The sequence below is a fragment of the Dipodomys merriami genome, unplaced genomic scaffold (assembly GCF_024711535.1).
Source record: "Dipodomys merriami isolate MVZ:Mamm:240054 unplaced genomic scaffold, mDipMer1.0.p SCAF_28, whole genome shotgun sequence".
Classification (NCBI taxonomy): Eukaryota; Metazoa; Chordata; class Mammalia; order Rodentia; family Heteromyidae; genus Dipodomys; species Dipodomys merriami.
In genome coordinates this window covers 6,505,432-6,521,132 of record NW_027204270.1, presented here as the reverse complement: position 1 = coordinate 6,521,132, position 15,701 = coordinate 6,505,432, and the positions used below count along the sequence as shown (strand labels likewise).

The following is a 15,701-nucleotide window of genomic DNA, read 5'->3' as shown; positions in this document are numbered from 1 at the left end:
TGATCTTTCATGATCGTCAGAGGCATGTTATTAGATCATACCACATCATTAAGATAAAAGGTCCTTCATGTGTAACAAATCTGTCAAGCCCTAATAACATGGTAGCTAAATCTTCGTTTTCATTGAAAGTAATGCCAAGTGAGCCTGTAGGATGATTCTATCTGTAACGCTGACATTATCTTGACTCAAACACTTGATTTAGCCTAATAATCCATAGTTTGGGGGGGGGGGCTTTAATATAACGTCCAAGAGAACAAGTGAACTGCCTTAACCCACTGCCAAGCCTGAGCCCTGAGTTGCCTGGGAAAGGCTGCTTCTGCTCTTTCAGTTCTTGGCTTTTATGGTCCATTGTGCAACTGTCCCTTTCTTCTCCAGTGCATGGCTGTGCAAGTTTACACTCTATATTTTATCCCAAAAGAAGCCAGAATCCAAGCTTTCTCCCTAACATCCCTTTATCTTAAAAGATAGCCATGAATCTTAAAAAATGAGAACTTCCTTTCTATACTGCATCCACAGTGACCAAAGTTATACTTCTTCCTTAAATACCAAATGAATTCTGAGGAACTTTTTATAATCAGGGCTTTGTTACCCAAAAGTGATTGGTTTTAAAGGGAAAATCTACTAACAAAGCAATTTATTTATTTATGCAACTCACATTTTTATTAAGCAGCATTATAAAATGCTACTACACATTAGTATTTGCTTGGACCCTCAACTGACTTTCCAGCTGCTCACTAAATCCTTTCTCAGAGAGGGGAGTTTCCCAGTTCTGGTCTCCTGTATGAGGTGGGAACGCAGTCCCTGTTTCCACTGTTACCACACATGCCACTGAGAGGCTCATTGAGAATTCAGACTCCATGCAGGGGAACAGAAAGGATTAACACATGCAACTGTGCAGCAACACTTTTAGAAACAGTTTATCTTACAAAAACCCCACCAAATCTGCCAGCACAAGAACAATCCCCAAGTCAGCCCAAGAGCAGAGAATTAGTACTATCAGGTGATCAGAAACAAAACCAAGGCAAACACCCACCAAATTCCATTCAAATCTTCACTACCATTAGAAGGACCACTACTGAGGTGAATTCAAAAATCACTATGAAGAGGCAAAGGTATATAAAAGCCCTATAGCCCTATTTCCTCAAAAAGCACTTGGTTGTGATAGAAGTAAAAAACTGACTAAGAAATAAAAGGCACAAAATAGTACCTCTATGGACAGTTTTTCAAACCAAGGCTGCTAGGAGACAGAAGTTAGTCCTCCCTCCTTTGAGGAAATGAAAGAACAGTGCAAGATACAAATGAGAGCCTGAAGAGCTCATCCGTGGAACAGGGAGGGAAGGTGTGGGAGCAACTGCCCTTTCCTAATAGGGAGCAGGTTCAGGACAGAATCCTACCAGCCTCTGCTGCTCCAAAAGAAGATCCGCTTCTTCCTTCTCCTTTTTGTACAGGATCTCCATTTCCTGTAGCCTACACGTGAAAACGAACCAAAACAACACATAAGAAAGAAGAAGCTGTAAATTGTGCAACAGTGAGCCATCTCATGAATGCTGCTAATGCTGTTGTTGTTAAGTCATGTTTTCAGCCTAATTACTGTGCATTACCTTTTTTCCATCTCCTGTTTCATATCAATTCCTTGCTTTTCTAGAAGCTCTCTCTGAGCGAACGTCCAGTCCACAGGTTCTGAGGGGGTCTCAGCAGAGGGAGTCTTCTCCCGCTCAGCCCGTGCTTGCTCCGGGTGGTTAAAACGAAAAACATGGTTTTTACCCATGATAATCCGGTTTCCTAGAAAGAAACATAAGCAGGATTTATTGATTATTTTTATGGTTTTTTTTTTTTTTGGTTGGCCGTGGGGCTTGAACTCAGAGCTTGGGTGCCCTCAGCTCTTCAGCTCTTCAGCTCAAGGCGAGTGCTCTACCACTTGAGCCACAGGGCCACTCTACCACTTGAGCCACAGGGCCACTTCTGGTTTTCTAGTACTTTATTGGAGATAGGAGTCTCACAGACTTTCCTGTCCAGGCTGGCTTTGAACCGTGATCCTCAGATCTCAGCCTCCAGAGTAGCTAGGATTACAGGCGTGAACCACGGGTGCCCGGCTTATTTTTGTTTTTTAAAGAAACTTTTTTCTTCTCTTTGCCTTTGTAAGTGCACACTTGTGACTCCAGCTACTCAGGAGATAGAGGCAGGAGAATGGCGAGTTCAAAGCCAACTAAACAATGCTAGTGAGACCCTCTCTCAAAAACAAATATATAAGCTATTACAGTGGTTTATGGTGGTAAACCTAGGGACTCAGAAGACTCAGATCAATAGACTAGCAATTCAACGCCCGCCTGGGCAAAAAGCTTCAAGACACCATCTTACCAATAATAAAAAGCTGGGCACAATGGCACACTCCTGTTATCCCAACTAGCAGGGAAGCACAGTGGCACAGGGGTGAAAACCGAGCATCCTCAAGGCCAGGGGAAAGCACAGTAGGGGGCCAGGGCATATAGCAAGAACCTACTGTGAAAATAACCAACAGAAAAAGGGCTGGGGATTTAGCTCTTGAGCACCTGCCTGATGAGTACAAGGCCCTGAGTTCAATTTCTGGTACTGCAAAAGAAAAAAAAAAAAAAAGGCTAGGGATGGCTTCAGTTCCCTCCCCCCACACACACACGCATGCACACACACACACAATCTTTTTTGGGGGGGATCAAATATAAGGCCTTGTACAAACCAAACAAGTGTTTTACCACTGAGCTACCACACTTGCTCTAAGAAATCTTTTTTTTTCTGTTGTTATTATAAAGGTGATGTGCAGAGGGGTTAGGTACATAAGTCAGATAAAGAGTGCATTCCTTTTTAGACAATGTCATACCTTCTCTTGCTCTCCCCCCATTTTTCCCTCAAAATCTTTTTTTTTTTGTTTTTGTTTTTGGTCATCAGCAGGAGCTTGAGCTCAGGGCCTGAATGCTAGCACTCTAGGCTAGCACTCTATCACTCTGAGCCACAGTGCCACTTCCAGTTTTCTGGTGGTTAATTGGAGATAAGAGTCTGATGGGCTGGGAAGGTGGCTCAGTGGTAGAGTGCTAGCCTTGCATGCTCGAGGCCCTAGGTTCGATTCCTCAGCACTACATAAGCAGAAAAACCTGAAAGTGAGCTGTGGGTCAAGTGGTAGAGCACTAGCCTTGAGCTGAAGAGCTGAGGGACAGAGTTCAGGCCTAGAGTTCAGTTCCTCACAACCAACCAAAAAAAAAAAAGTCTGACATACTTTCCTGCCCAGGCTGGTATCAAACTATGATCCTCAGATCTCAGCTTCCTGAGTAGCTAGGATTACAGGCGTGAGCCACCAGCACCTGGCCTTCAAAATCTTTTTATTGGGGAGGAGTGGGAGGGGGAGCGGGAAGAGGGTGTTTGAAGTTGGGGGATCTTATATATTAGACAGGTACTATACCACTGAAGTCTCCAGCTGGCCTTTTGCTGGCTAATGGGTAATAAAGTCTAGCGAACTTTCTTTTTTTTTCTTTTTTTTTTTTAATTTTATTTGTGAACATACTGTACAGAGGGGTTACAATTACATGGGCAGGATAATGCGTACATTTCTTACCAAGCATTGCAGCCTCCTCCTTTGGTTTACCCTTCACATCCCTTCCCAACCTCCCCCCTCCCCCCCAATCCCAATCCTTCTCCTTCCTCTAGCTCTAGCGAACTTTCTGTGTAGGCTGCTTTTGATCTGAGATCTTCCAAGGCTCAGCCTCCTGAGTAGCTTAGATTACAGGCCACTGGCACTTGGCTAGGAAATCATATTTTAACTTCATAGGGTCTAATACAGTAACCTCACTCTCACCAGGTGTGGTGACACATGCCTGGTATCCCAATACTTGGCGGCTGAGGCAGGAAGACAGCGAGTTGAAGCCCAGCCTACCACAACTATGGCTACAGAGCAAGATGCCACCTCCAATAAAGAGCCGGGCGCTAGTGGCTCATGCCTGTAATCCTAGCTACTCAGGAGGCTGAGATCTGAGGATCGAGGTTCAAAGCCAGCCCGGGCAGGAGAGACCGTGAGACTCCTATCTCCAATAAACCACCAGAAAACCAGAAGTGGCGCTGTAGCTCAAGTGGTAGAGCGCTCTCCTTGAGCTGAAGAGCTGAGGGACAGCACCCAGGCCCAGAGTTCAAGCCCCACGACTGACAAAAAAAAAAAAAAGAAACATGACTTCATTCTCCTAGTACAGAAAGACAGGTTTCAAGTTGTACAAGAAGAATAATGCTAATGCTATCATATTGGCCTTTGTACAAAGAGTTAAAAGTTAGAGTTTTTCATGTATACACCCTGCTAACAATTACAGCTCTCTCCCAGTCTCACCTGAGCGCAGCTGGACAGGCTGGGCCACCCTCTTGCCATTCACATAGGTTTCTGAGCGCTCACAGGGCTCTAGAGTCACGATAACTAGGAGGAACACAAACTAATGTCATCTCCACAAACCAATGGAATCACATAATTGAAAGCAGCTGACTGTCAGGGTGCATGGTAAATAGAAGAGACTGCTCCAGCCAATCAACCAAGTGGTTGGAATGTCTCTAAGGCAGTTCTTTTCATCTTACCAGAACTAGGACCCGTATAAGAGACTACTTGAGGCTATGGCTAAGATAGAAATATTGAATTAATCAGACAAACTTCAGAAGAAGACAAAATATTAGTTTCAACAACACCTAATAGTTCAGTCAACAGAACTGAAAATCATCATAAATCTTAAGTATGGGATAGACAAATAATACCCAAAAGCTCAAGATTAAAAGTTAATATTTTGGCTAAGGAAAAAGTATATACAGAAGGAGTTGGTGACTAAACTCCAAATACTATTAGATTGTTGCTCTTTCGTTAATTATATGACAATATGACTACATTTTCTTGAGTTAAGACTTGAGGTTCTTTAAAATCTATTATCCAGAAAATTCTTCTCTTACTTTTCTACTAAATAATTAGCATTCAAAACCAATCCTAATGAGCGTATGTCCTGCTCAGTTCCTGGCAGTAACAAAAGGCTCCCTTTGTCCATGCTATTTTCATGTAAAGTGGTGATGTTGGTCTCTCTGCATTTATAAGCAGCCCAGGTTTTTCAGTATTATGTTGTAAAAGAAAGTACCATTAACAGACAGGGATACCAAGTATTAAGAGTTTCTCATAGTACAAAATGAAAAAGTTGCCCGAGGAGCTCAAAGCAGGAACTCTCACCTTCACCAGTGTTGTTTCTCTCACTCCGGAAGATACAATGCTCTTCTTTAATGTGGGCCCCACTCAGCACTATGTCCTGGCGCCGCTCAGCATCTGCTTGGCCAACCCTGAACACAAAATAAAAGTGTTTCCCAGGGAAATTCAGACACAAAAAGCACTTACAAACAATGAGCCTCTTTCTCCCAAAGAATACCCTTTGGTATGTGCAAAAAAAGGTATCGGCTTTTTGTATCAGAAGCTTTGGACTACAAATTCTATTCTTGTATGTGATCAACCTCTCTGCATGAGAGTAAGAACCAAAGAGAATGGTACACTGATGTAAGTCATACAGCGTAACAAAAAGACATGCATGAGTTAAATCCCTAATGACCTCACATATGCTATCAAAAGGAAAAAAATCTTATTTAGGGTCTTCTAGAGAAAAATTAAGTGTTAACTGGTTCAATTTACAAAATTTAGAATGAGTAAAATAATAATTTGTAACTACTTCAGACATGAGAAACAGTAAATCATGTTTTTAAAAAAACAACAAACTTCCCTTTAGTTATTAACTAGGTAAGAGAAAAGAAAACATTGTACCACACCAGAACAAAAATATACCTTGTAATTCCATCTTTGATGTAATAAAGCAGGCATTCGGACATTAGTGGGTCTTCATTAAGGTTCACAAGATGTGGGGTCTGAAAAAGGTTACAGATTATCTATTAATTTGGAGCAAAGTATCAGGAAGAGTGGTAAGAAGGGGTGCTCTCAGGAAGCCAGGCTTCTCAGAACCCCCACAGGGACTTTCATTACTGTTTGCAATTCTGTAAGAGAAAACACTCTCTTTAGGCCTCCCTGAACTGTACCAATCCATCCTGTTTAAAAACATGAACTCTGGGATAAAGAACAAGAGCTGGTTCTAGATAAGGTCTTTGTGCATTCACAAAGAAAAGCTAAAACAGACTGATTTTCTGATAGGTTTGTAGATGCCTGAAAAAATGAAAAATTCATAAAGATTCTTGAATTTTCAGGTTTATAAATCATTTAGATTCATTATATACCCCCTACACCATTTCCTTACAAAACTTGCATTAATTTTTTCACAGCCACAGTTTTGTTTTTAGTTTATTAGTCTCTCCCTTAAAAAAAATTAAATTGATATTCAACGACGTAAATATGTTGAAAATATTCTTTATCTAACTCTAATGTTTTTTTAAAAAATATTTTAAAAAACAACCTTCTTTGGGGAAAAGACCCCAGTGAAATGCAAAAAGAAATCACATGATCTTGGGGCCAAAATCGATTCAAGACAGTACTAGTAAATGTGAGAAAATGAAAGATGAATCAGAGGAGATGATGAAACAGAAATTAGTAAAACCACTACATCTTCACTGGCATTCAACTTTGTAGTTAAAGAATTCCATTAGTTTGGTAAGTCAAAGCCCTTTCATCAATCTTTCAAGTCCCTTCAAGGGCCTAAGAAAGCAGGTTTTAAAATGAAGTTAGATGTGGTCAATAGTGTGTCTCCCTTTCCTGAGTAGGACCTTAAAGTAAAATGTGCAAATAAAAGCAGACAAAGCTATAAAAGCAAAGACTCCAGTTTAGAATGTTTTCTTCTTTCCTCTTCCTCCTCTTCCTCTCCTCTTTCTTCTTCTTCCTCCTCTTCCTATTTTCCCCTTCTCCATCCTTCTTTTTTGTCCTTTTTCCTTCTCCTCCTTCTTGTTCTTTGAAGGCACTGGAATTTGAACTCAGGGCCCTGAGCTTACTAGGTGGGCAATTTTCTACCTGAGTCTTGCCTTCAGCCCTTTTTTGCTTAAGTTATTCTCACATAGGGTCTAATGTTTTTTTGTCCTGGGCTGGCCTCAGATTGCTATCCTCCTACCTATACCCTTCCTCACAGCTGGGATTACAGGTACATACCACCACATCTGGCTTGTTGGCAGGATCTAACTTAACTTTTTCCTTTGGCTGGCCTTTGAATTTTGATCCTCTGGATCTCTGCCTCCCAAGTAGCTGGGATTACAGATATGAGCCACTATAACAGGTCTTCTGCTTTTCATATAGTAGTTGTTCAAGTTAATTTTTGTTGTCAGTCATAATAAATACCGTAGTATTTTTACAAATGATTACAAAAACTTTCCTCTTTTTTTTTTTTTGGGTCCGGTCGTGGGGCCTGAACTCTGGGCCTGGGCACTGTCCCTCAGTTCTTCAGCTCAAGGCTATTGCTCTACCACTTGAGCCACAGCGCCACTTCTGGCTTTTTTTTTTTTTTTTTTTTTTTTTTTTTTTTTTTTTGCTTATGTGGTGCTGGGGAATCAAACCCAGGGCCTCATGCATGCAAGGCAAGTGCTCTACCACTGAGCCACCTTCCCAGCCCAAACTTTCCTCATTTTATATTTAACTTTATTTAATTTTATTTTTTGGTTGCACTGGGGATTGAACCCAGGACCTTGCACATAAATACTCTACCACTGATTTATATCCCCATCCCTACTCCCAATTTTGTTTTTTCCTTCTGTCAGTTGTGGGGCTTGAACTCAGGGCCTGGGCACTATCCCTGAGCTCTTAGCTCCTTGCTCAAGGCTAGTATCCTACTTCTTTGAGCCACAGCACATCTTCCAGTTTTCTGGTGTTTGGTTAGTGTGATGAGTCTCATGGACTTTTCTGCCCAGGCTGGCTTCCAACCACAATCCTCAGATCTCAGCCTTCTGAGTAGCTAGGATTACAGGGGTAAGCAACCAGCACTTGGCTTTCCCAGTTTTTGTTTTGTGTTTTGTGTTTTGTCAGTCGTGGGGTCTGAACTTTGGGCCTGGGCACTGTCCCTCAGCTCTTCAGCTCAAGGCTAGCACTCTACCACTTGAACCACAGTGCCACTTCTGGCTTTTTCTGCTTATGTGGTATGGAGGAATTGAACCCAGGGCCTCATGCGTGCGAGGTAAGCACTCTACCACTGAGCCACCTTCCCAGCCCCTTTCCCAGGTTTTAACACACAAAGTTATTATAAAACACCTTCAGAAAGAAGCACACAATGACATAATATAATTTTATCAAAACTGTAACTACAACTGAGTGTTAGTTGAGGATCAAAGTTTGAAGCCAGCCCAGGAAAAAAAAAGTTCTTAAGACTCTTAACTCCAATTAAGCACTAAAAAAGCTGGAAGTAGAGATATGGCTCTAGTGACAGAGTATTAGCCTTGAACAAAGAAAGCACAGGGACAGCACTCAGGACTGGCGCGCGCACACACACACACACACACACACACACACACACACACACGAGCCCTGTAAGGTCTCTATGGTCATTAAGCAATATATCTGAATAAATGCAAGTTTCATATTAGCATCTATTAGTTGTACAAGAGGGTTTTATTGTCATGTCCTCATCAGACAAATCCTGTCATTCTCGCTCGATCTTCCTTCCTCCAAGGAAAAACTACTAAACTGTGAAAATGATCCATCATCCGTGTGTGTGCGCGTGTGCACTCGAGCTTACACACAAGGTTTCTGACTGAGTTTCACAACATGGTTTCTTACCTTTTTAGGTGAGAAAACTCCCAGTGTTCCTCCATCTTCCCGAATGGCAACTCCCATCTCAGCCAACAAAGCTTCCCTGAAGGAAATTGACATAAAATAAAACAAGTATATAGAGTACCAACACCTACGTGTCAAATAGTTCTATCTAGTGTGAACTTTAAAATAAAGCAGGCAAAACAAAACAATTGGCCATGGATAGAGTTGGTAATGCAAATGTGCAATGGGTGCTTACAATTAATGAGAAATCATTATTTTATTAACAGAAACAGCATATTCAAAACAGAGTATGTTCCTGTATAATCACTCTGATAAGAAATTTCTCTCAAGCTATGGGTGTAGTTCAGCAGTAGTTCAGGGGCTGGGAAGGTGGCTCAGTGGTACAGTGCTTGCTGGCCTGGCATGTATGAGGCCCTGGGTTCGATTCCTCAGCACCACATAAGCAGAAAAAGCCAGAAGTGACACTATGGCTCAAGTGGTAGAGTGCTAGCTTTGAGCAAAAGAAGCTCAGGGACAGCACCTAGGCCCTGAGTTCAAGCACCAGGCCTGGCAAAACAAACAAACTCATTCAGCATTGGTGAAGCCATGGAATCAATCCCAGGTCCACCCCATGCTTACACCCCAAAAAGGGGAACATAAATTGAGTAAATGGAGTATAATCTATAAATATGATTTTCTCAAATGTTGTGTTTCTATGTCTACCATCATTTTTGTTCAGTAATTCTAGTTTAAAACATGAAAATAAACTTTTTAAACTCTTCCTTTTATTCTTAGTCCATCAATACATTAGAACTTAGTCCTGCCTTTTTTTTGGGGGGTGGGGGAGGTAGAGGACAATACAAGACCAGAACTAGAACTCAGTAGCTGATGTTCTTGCTCATTGGCTAGCTCTCTAGCCACTGAGACATACTTCCAAACCCAGTACTAATACTTTTTAACTGCGTATTGATTCCAATAACAAAACTATCATTTTTAGAGCTAAGAGACAGCATGCAATCATCCAATCCCAGTGCACAAACACTCATACACTCACACAAAGGAGCATATTTTAAAACCACTGACACACATACCCATAAGCAGATTAATGGACAAATGGTGATATATTATTCAAACAACAAAATTATCCTCAGAAATTAAAAAAGTACTATATTATTGCTACACAAAACAACATGAATTAATTCCAAAAATGTTGCACATAGACTAAGAAATCAAATAGAAGAATATTTGTGTACTGATGCAATCTTTATGTAGTTTAAGAACAGTAAAACAACAAAAAGAGAAATCAAGTCAGTGCCTTGGAAAGAATCATAAATTGCCATGGAGAACTTTCCAGAAAAATGGAAATGCTCTAGATCTTCACTAAAGTGATGACGTCCTCACTATATGCATTTGTCAAATTTCAATAAATTGTACATGGAAAAAAGTGTCATTTTTAGATTATAACTAGGGAGTAGAGCTGAAAATAGAACAAATTTGCATCCATAACCTCTTACCAAATAGGTGTAGAAAAGGTAGCTCTGTAAGACAGTAGTCAGAACAGCTTTTAGGTTTGGGCCACTGTCAATGTTAGTCTACTTTTTACAAATGAAGAGCTTGCTTTCTCAATATGTTCTGCTTTTATGGACTTTCAGTAAGAGGCAGTATGTTAACTATTAAGCAAGTGACTGTCTAGAGCCTTTAAATATACAGATTTCACTTCAAAGTGTGAATGACTGGTTACAAGTCACTAGCAGGAGTGACTTTTGTGTGTGACTATGTGTATTGTATGAGTGTGTACGTGTGTGTGCTTTAGGAACAGAAGTTGTTTTTAACTTCTAGTTCATCTTTTTTAAACTATAAAAGTGAGCCAAATTTCCCCCCCCCCACTCCGGTCGTGGGGCTTGAACTCTGGGCCTAGGTGCTGTCCCTCAACTCTTCAGCTCAAGGCTAGCGCTCTACCACTTGAGCCACAGCTCCACTTCCGGCTTTTTTTCTTTTTGCTTATGTGGTGCTGGGGAATCGAACCCAGGGCCTCAGGCATGCAAGGGAAGCGCTCTACCACTGAGCCACCTTCCCAGCCCATGAGCCAAATTCTCTAGAAAACTTTAAAACATTTCCATATTTTAACCTCCTGACCTCTCCATTCTGATAGCTTCTGTTTTACGAAGTTTCTCTTCCCAGGTTTCATTCAACTCAGCAATGATCTTCTCTGATTCCTAAGGATGGAAGAACACATTTAAAGTGGCAGAGTCATTTAATTTAGCATGCAATATCTAAGAAGGGAAGAAGCAGATTGTCCTTTTAAGGATATAAAGCATAATTTATGTTAAGTCTTTTGCTTCTCTAATATGTAAGGTAAGGATCATAAAGACTGGGACTAAAATCATGTCAGCCCCCAAAAATATAATTCCTCCAAATCCTAATAAAAACACTTGAATGTTAGTACATCTGTGTATGTGTACACATGCAAGTGGAAGAAGGGTAATATTAATACTCCAAAATGTGAGATTTTTTTTCTGACAAACACATCTATAACAGATTTAAGTTCCCCAAAGCTATCCATTCATTTTTTTGTCTCGCAATAACATTTTTTTTTTTTTGTCGGTCATGGGCGCTGTCCCTCAGCTCTTCAGCGAGACTAGCACCCTACCAGTTGAGCCACAGCACCACTTCTGGCTTTTTTCTGCTTATGTAGTGCTGAGGAATCAAACCAGGGCCTCCTGAATGCAAGGCAAGCACACAGCACTGGTTAATAAATTATATTTAAACATAATTGTAACAATTTAATCCTGAAGGTTCAGGACATAAGTCAAAAGGACAAATCAGAAATCCTTCCATTAAAAAATTGCATTTGAAGTTTTGATACTCAAAAAGATTAAGCACTTACTACATGGAACATTCCTTGAAGCCATCGGATAGCCAAGGTTTTGCTGTACAGAACACAGCATGCTTTATAAAGTAAGTTCCAAGTATGAAGCCCTCTGACTGCTCAGCACAGCATCTGCCCTGACCTCTGCTTCTGAAATGGATATGTGTGGATATTTATAGGCTAAGCCTTAGAGTGGCACTCATAGTACTGACTGACGCCAGACTATAAACCCTAGAGCCAGCGCACTCACTGTGGCTACAGCTACAAGTTTAAAACCTCATTGAACAAGAGACCAAATCAAGGACACAACAGTTACAACTCAGTGTGAGTTGTGACTTAAAACAGAAGCAATTATGTATCACTCTCTTTTGCCAGCTAGGTTTGTAGAGGATCAAGCTGTTTGTCTTGCATATGGAAATAGGCTCTTCAGTGAATGAAGAAGCAGCAACAGCAGCTCCCCCCATAACAGCAGTATACTGACAACTGATCTTTTTTGAAGTAAAAAGAAGCAATGGAAACAAAATGTGAGGAAAAGAAATCAACCTCCACTCTTGCTGTTTTCCATTACAATATTTTCTCTGGCACAGCCCAGCCTCAGCAGCTTCTATCACAAAACCTCTGCCCTGCACTCTGGATGCGTGATGTTTATGCCTGCATCATTAAAATGCCTGCAAGGAATTCTCCCCATTCACAAAAATAAAAGGGCTAAATGCTTATGCTTCAGTGAATCACTGTTACAATGAACACAAAACTAAAAAAACCATTCTCTGTCTTCAGAATAAAGCTAGAGGAAATACAGAATTTCATTATGTTGGCTTAAAGAAAAATATAAGCACAGAAATTTATTTGCTGATTAACAGAGTTTTGCTTTAATGGGAGAGAAGGGGGCAAGGGACTCCCTAAATGATGGCAGCATTAATCGTTAGAAATTATTTGGAAGTTAATGTCTTGACTCTAACATCTAATATTATTTTCAGTTCATTCCTCTTGGCAGTTAGTGAGAAAATTCTCCTTGATTACAAAATAAATGGTAAAAGAAGGAGTAATCACATTTGTGTACTAAGGCTTAATAAAACAAATAATAAGATTTGAAATCCCCAAAGAAAAAGAACATTTTATATTAAACCTCTAGAGGTGGGAGGTTTCACTTCTCCTTTCCATACAGCCCTCTATTTCTCAAACTAGCTCTGAACAGAGTCTTGCACAGTGTGGCCAATGATGCTTATATTTGAGAAAATTCATGAATAAACAAGGCTCCAATAAGGGCTTTAGTATAACTTCAGAGTCAACTTCACCAACAGCAGAAGTTACCTTGCAGCATGTAATCTTAAATGGAAAGATTTCTCATCCCCTCTCCTTTTGCCAGGCCTTTCAGAACTTCACTTACATTCATTCATTTATTCATTTATTTATATATTTATTTAGTTGGCTGAGGGTTTGATCTCTGGGCCTGGGCGCTGCCCCTTAGCTCTTCAGCTCAAGGCAAGCCATTTCTGGTTTTCTCGTGGTTTAGTGGAGATAAGACTCTCACAGACTTTTCTGCCGGGGCTGGCTTTGAACAGTGATCCTCAGATCTTAGCTTAGTATTATAGGTGTGAGCCACCAGCTCTCAGCTATTTATTTTTTTTAAAGGAAGAAACAAAATCACTTGGTTTGTTTCTGAAGCATCTTTTTTTTTTAAGTTAGACACTTTCATTAGCAAACTTTAATTGTACAAAGGGTAAGGGTTTTGTTGTGATATTTCCTCACATGTGAATAATCTATCCTAATCAAACCCCACCCCCCCATCACTTACTTTCCTCCATATCCCGCTTCTTCCTCTTAAAACTACTTCATCAGATTTTAGTGTTTTATTTTCCTAGTGCAAATAAAATGCTAAGGGAATTAATCAAGAAAAGGCAGAAGAATTCTATAGGAAGACCAGTCTTCCCATCAACCCAAAGTGAAAATACCTGACATATTAAAACCAAGCCTTTGAATCACTAGTCAGTATTCTCCATCACCCTTGAGTAAGCAGCAAGGCGAGGGACAGAGGGCAAAGGTGAAACAAGCACTTGTCTGGAAGCATGGCTGCAATAATCTCCCCTGCAACACCAGGGTCTCAACTGAGCCTCTTGGTTGCCAAACAGATGTTCTACTACTTGAGTCATATCCCCAGCCTAACTTCTCACTTCTTTTTTCTTCTGTTGACAGGATGGGAGCTTGAAATTAGGGTTTGGGCACTGTGCTTTAGCTTTTTGCTCAAGGCTGGTGCTCTACCACTTGAGTCACAGCTCTGCATCTGGCTTTTTGCTTGGCTGGCTTTGAACCATAATCCTTAGATCTTAGCCTCCTGAGTACTATAATTACTAGGGGTGAGCCACTAATACCAGGCACTTTCCATATCTTAAAAAAAAAAAAAAATCCTCCTCTCCCTTGGCCTGGCACTCTCAAACAAAAAAACTGAAAGGTTTGGATCAAGCTAGCTTTCCTGGGGGTGACAAATTGAAGAAAAATGTTTGATGTCCCTGATGCTATCCAATGGTTGGCAGGATCCTGGGCTGCTTATGTCAGCTCCTAGGTAACACTACTCTCGGTGTCTACTCTTACTGCAGACACGGAGCAAGGAAGAAGCTGTGTACTGGAAGGCTTTGCTTCTTCTGACTCATTCATGGAAAAGGCAAGTCAACCTGATACAGTAGCAAGAGGCTGGGAGAAACCTGGGCAGCAAAGTGAAATGCCACAGGCTGGTAGCTGCAACAGGCAGCCCCACTGGCTCTGAGGCTCCAGGCGTATCAGCACAGAAAAAAGCCCTTCCTCAACCCTAATCGAGACAGTGTCAAGGCTTTCTGTGAACTTCTAGAAGATATCATTTCACATACTGGAGTAAACCTGGTGCAGACTACTCGAATGTTCCAACTTGCTTTGAACTATATATTAATTTTACTAACAGAAGAATGGCTCTCTACAAAATTCTATTTTCAAATGAAACCAAAGTGTTTCCTTACTGGTATTGCTTTTAAAATGAAATCTCAAGCTGGGTGCCGGTAGCTCATGCCTATAATCCTAGTTACTCAGGAAGCTAAGATCTGAGGATCGTGGTTCAAAGCCAGACTGGGCAGGAAAGTCTGTGAGACTCTCAGCTCCAATTAACTCCTCAGAAAAAGCCAGAAGTGGCATTGTGGCTCAAGTGGTACAGTGCTAGCCTTGAGCAAAAAAGCTCATGGACAGCACCCAGGCCCTGAGTTCAAGCCCCAGGACTGGCAAAAAAAAATAAAATAAAAAAATCTCTTAAGGGGGCTGGGAAGGTGGCTCAGTGGTAGAGCGCTTGCCTTGCATGCATAAGGCCCTGGGTTCGATTCCTCAGCCCCACATAAGCAAAAAGAAAAAGAAAAAAGCCAGAAGTGGTGCTGTGGCTCAAGTGGTAGAGCACTAGCCTTGAGCTGAAGAGCTGAGGGACAGCGCCCAAACCCAGAGTTCAGGCCCCACGACTGGACCAAAAAAAAAAAAAAATCTCTTAAGTACATAATTTATATTTATAAATTACTCTAAAATCAATGTATGTGCTAACCCATCAAGTACTTTGCATGGCCAACCTATGACCCTCTCATCTCTGGCCAGCTCAGACCCAAATAGTCTGGTGAAAAGAAGTTAACTTACAAAGCAGAAAGTTTAGAAGGAGTTAAAGTGTTCTCCACAAGCTAAGCCAAAACCTCGTTGATTTTTAGTCCCAACTCTGCCTTGCAGAGCCACCTTGTATTACTTACTTTTAGTCGCTCAATGGCTTCCTCTCCTCCCGGTGTAGACATGATCCGCTCCTGAATGCTGGTCACAGACGTTAAGCCCACCTGACTATTGAGTGAGCAGGAAGATGGAGATGAAGTAAGGGACCCCATGGATGCTGTGGAAAAATTGCCAGGACGTTGATTCTCAGAGGCTAGCAAGTATCTATGTTTATTGTTCTGAAAATCTTTCAGATCTGGGAGATAGAAAGAAGGAAGGCAGAAGAAAAAGAAAAGAGGGAAAGGGACAGAGGAAGAAAAAAAGACAGGAAGGAACACCAGTGTAAGAAAGGACAGCATTAAAGCGCTAAGACAAAGACATGTTCTAAAACAAAGACAGGGTGTTAACTGTTCTAGATGGCAGTTC

At 41.1% G+C, this 15,701-nt stretch overlaps 1 protein-coding gene across 12 annotated transcripts in view; it reads right to left on the bottom strand.

Moving 5' to 3' along the window:
- The window catches only part of Kif1b (kinesin family member 1B), a 153,607-nt gene that overhangs the window by 72,775 nt on the left and 65,131 nt on the right, over window positions 1-15,701 (bottom strand). For 7 of the 12 annotated variants that reach the window (XM_070037324.1, XM_070037326.1, XM_070037330.1 and 4 more), the window contains 8 exons: window positions 15,320-15,453; window positions 10,841-10,920; window positions 8,729-8,804; window positions 5,813-5,892; window positions 5,213-5,319; window positions 4,343-4,426; window positions 1,602-1,782; window positions 1,395-1,467 (listed from right to left, as the gene is read on the bottom strand). In XM_070037324.1, the coding sequence (XP_069893425.1) occupies window positions 1,395-1,467; window positions 1,602-1,782; window positions 4,343-4,426; window positions 5,213-5,319; window positions 5,813-5,892; window positions 8,729-8,804; window positions 10,841-10,920; window positions 15,320-15,453 (815 nt within the window). Of the gene's footprint in view, window positions 1-1,394; window positions 1,468-1,601; window positions 1,783-4,342; window positions 4,427-5,212; window positions 5,320-5,812; window positions 5,893-8,728; window positions 8,805-10,840; window positions 10,921-15,319; window positions 15,532-15,701 lie in introns of all 12 variants that reach the window. The other 5 variants (XM_070037319.1, XM_070037329.1, XM_070037322.1 and 2 more) reach the window with 1 other exon arrangement.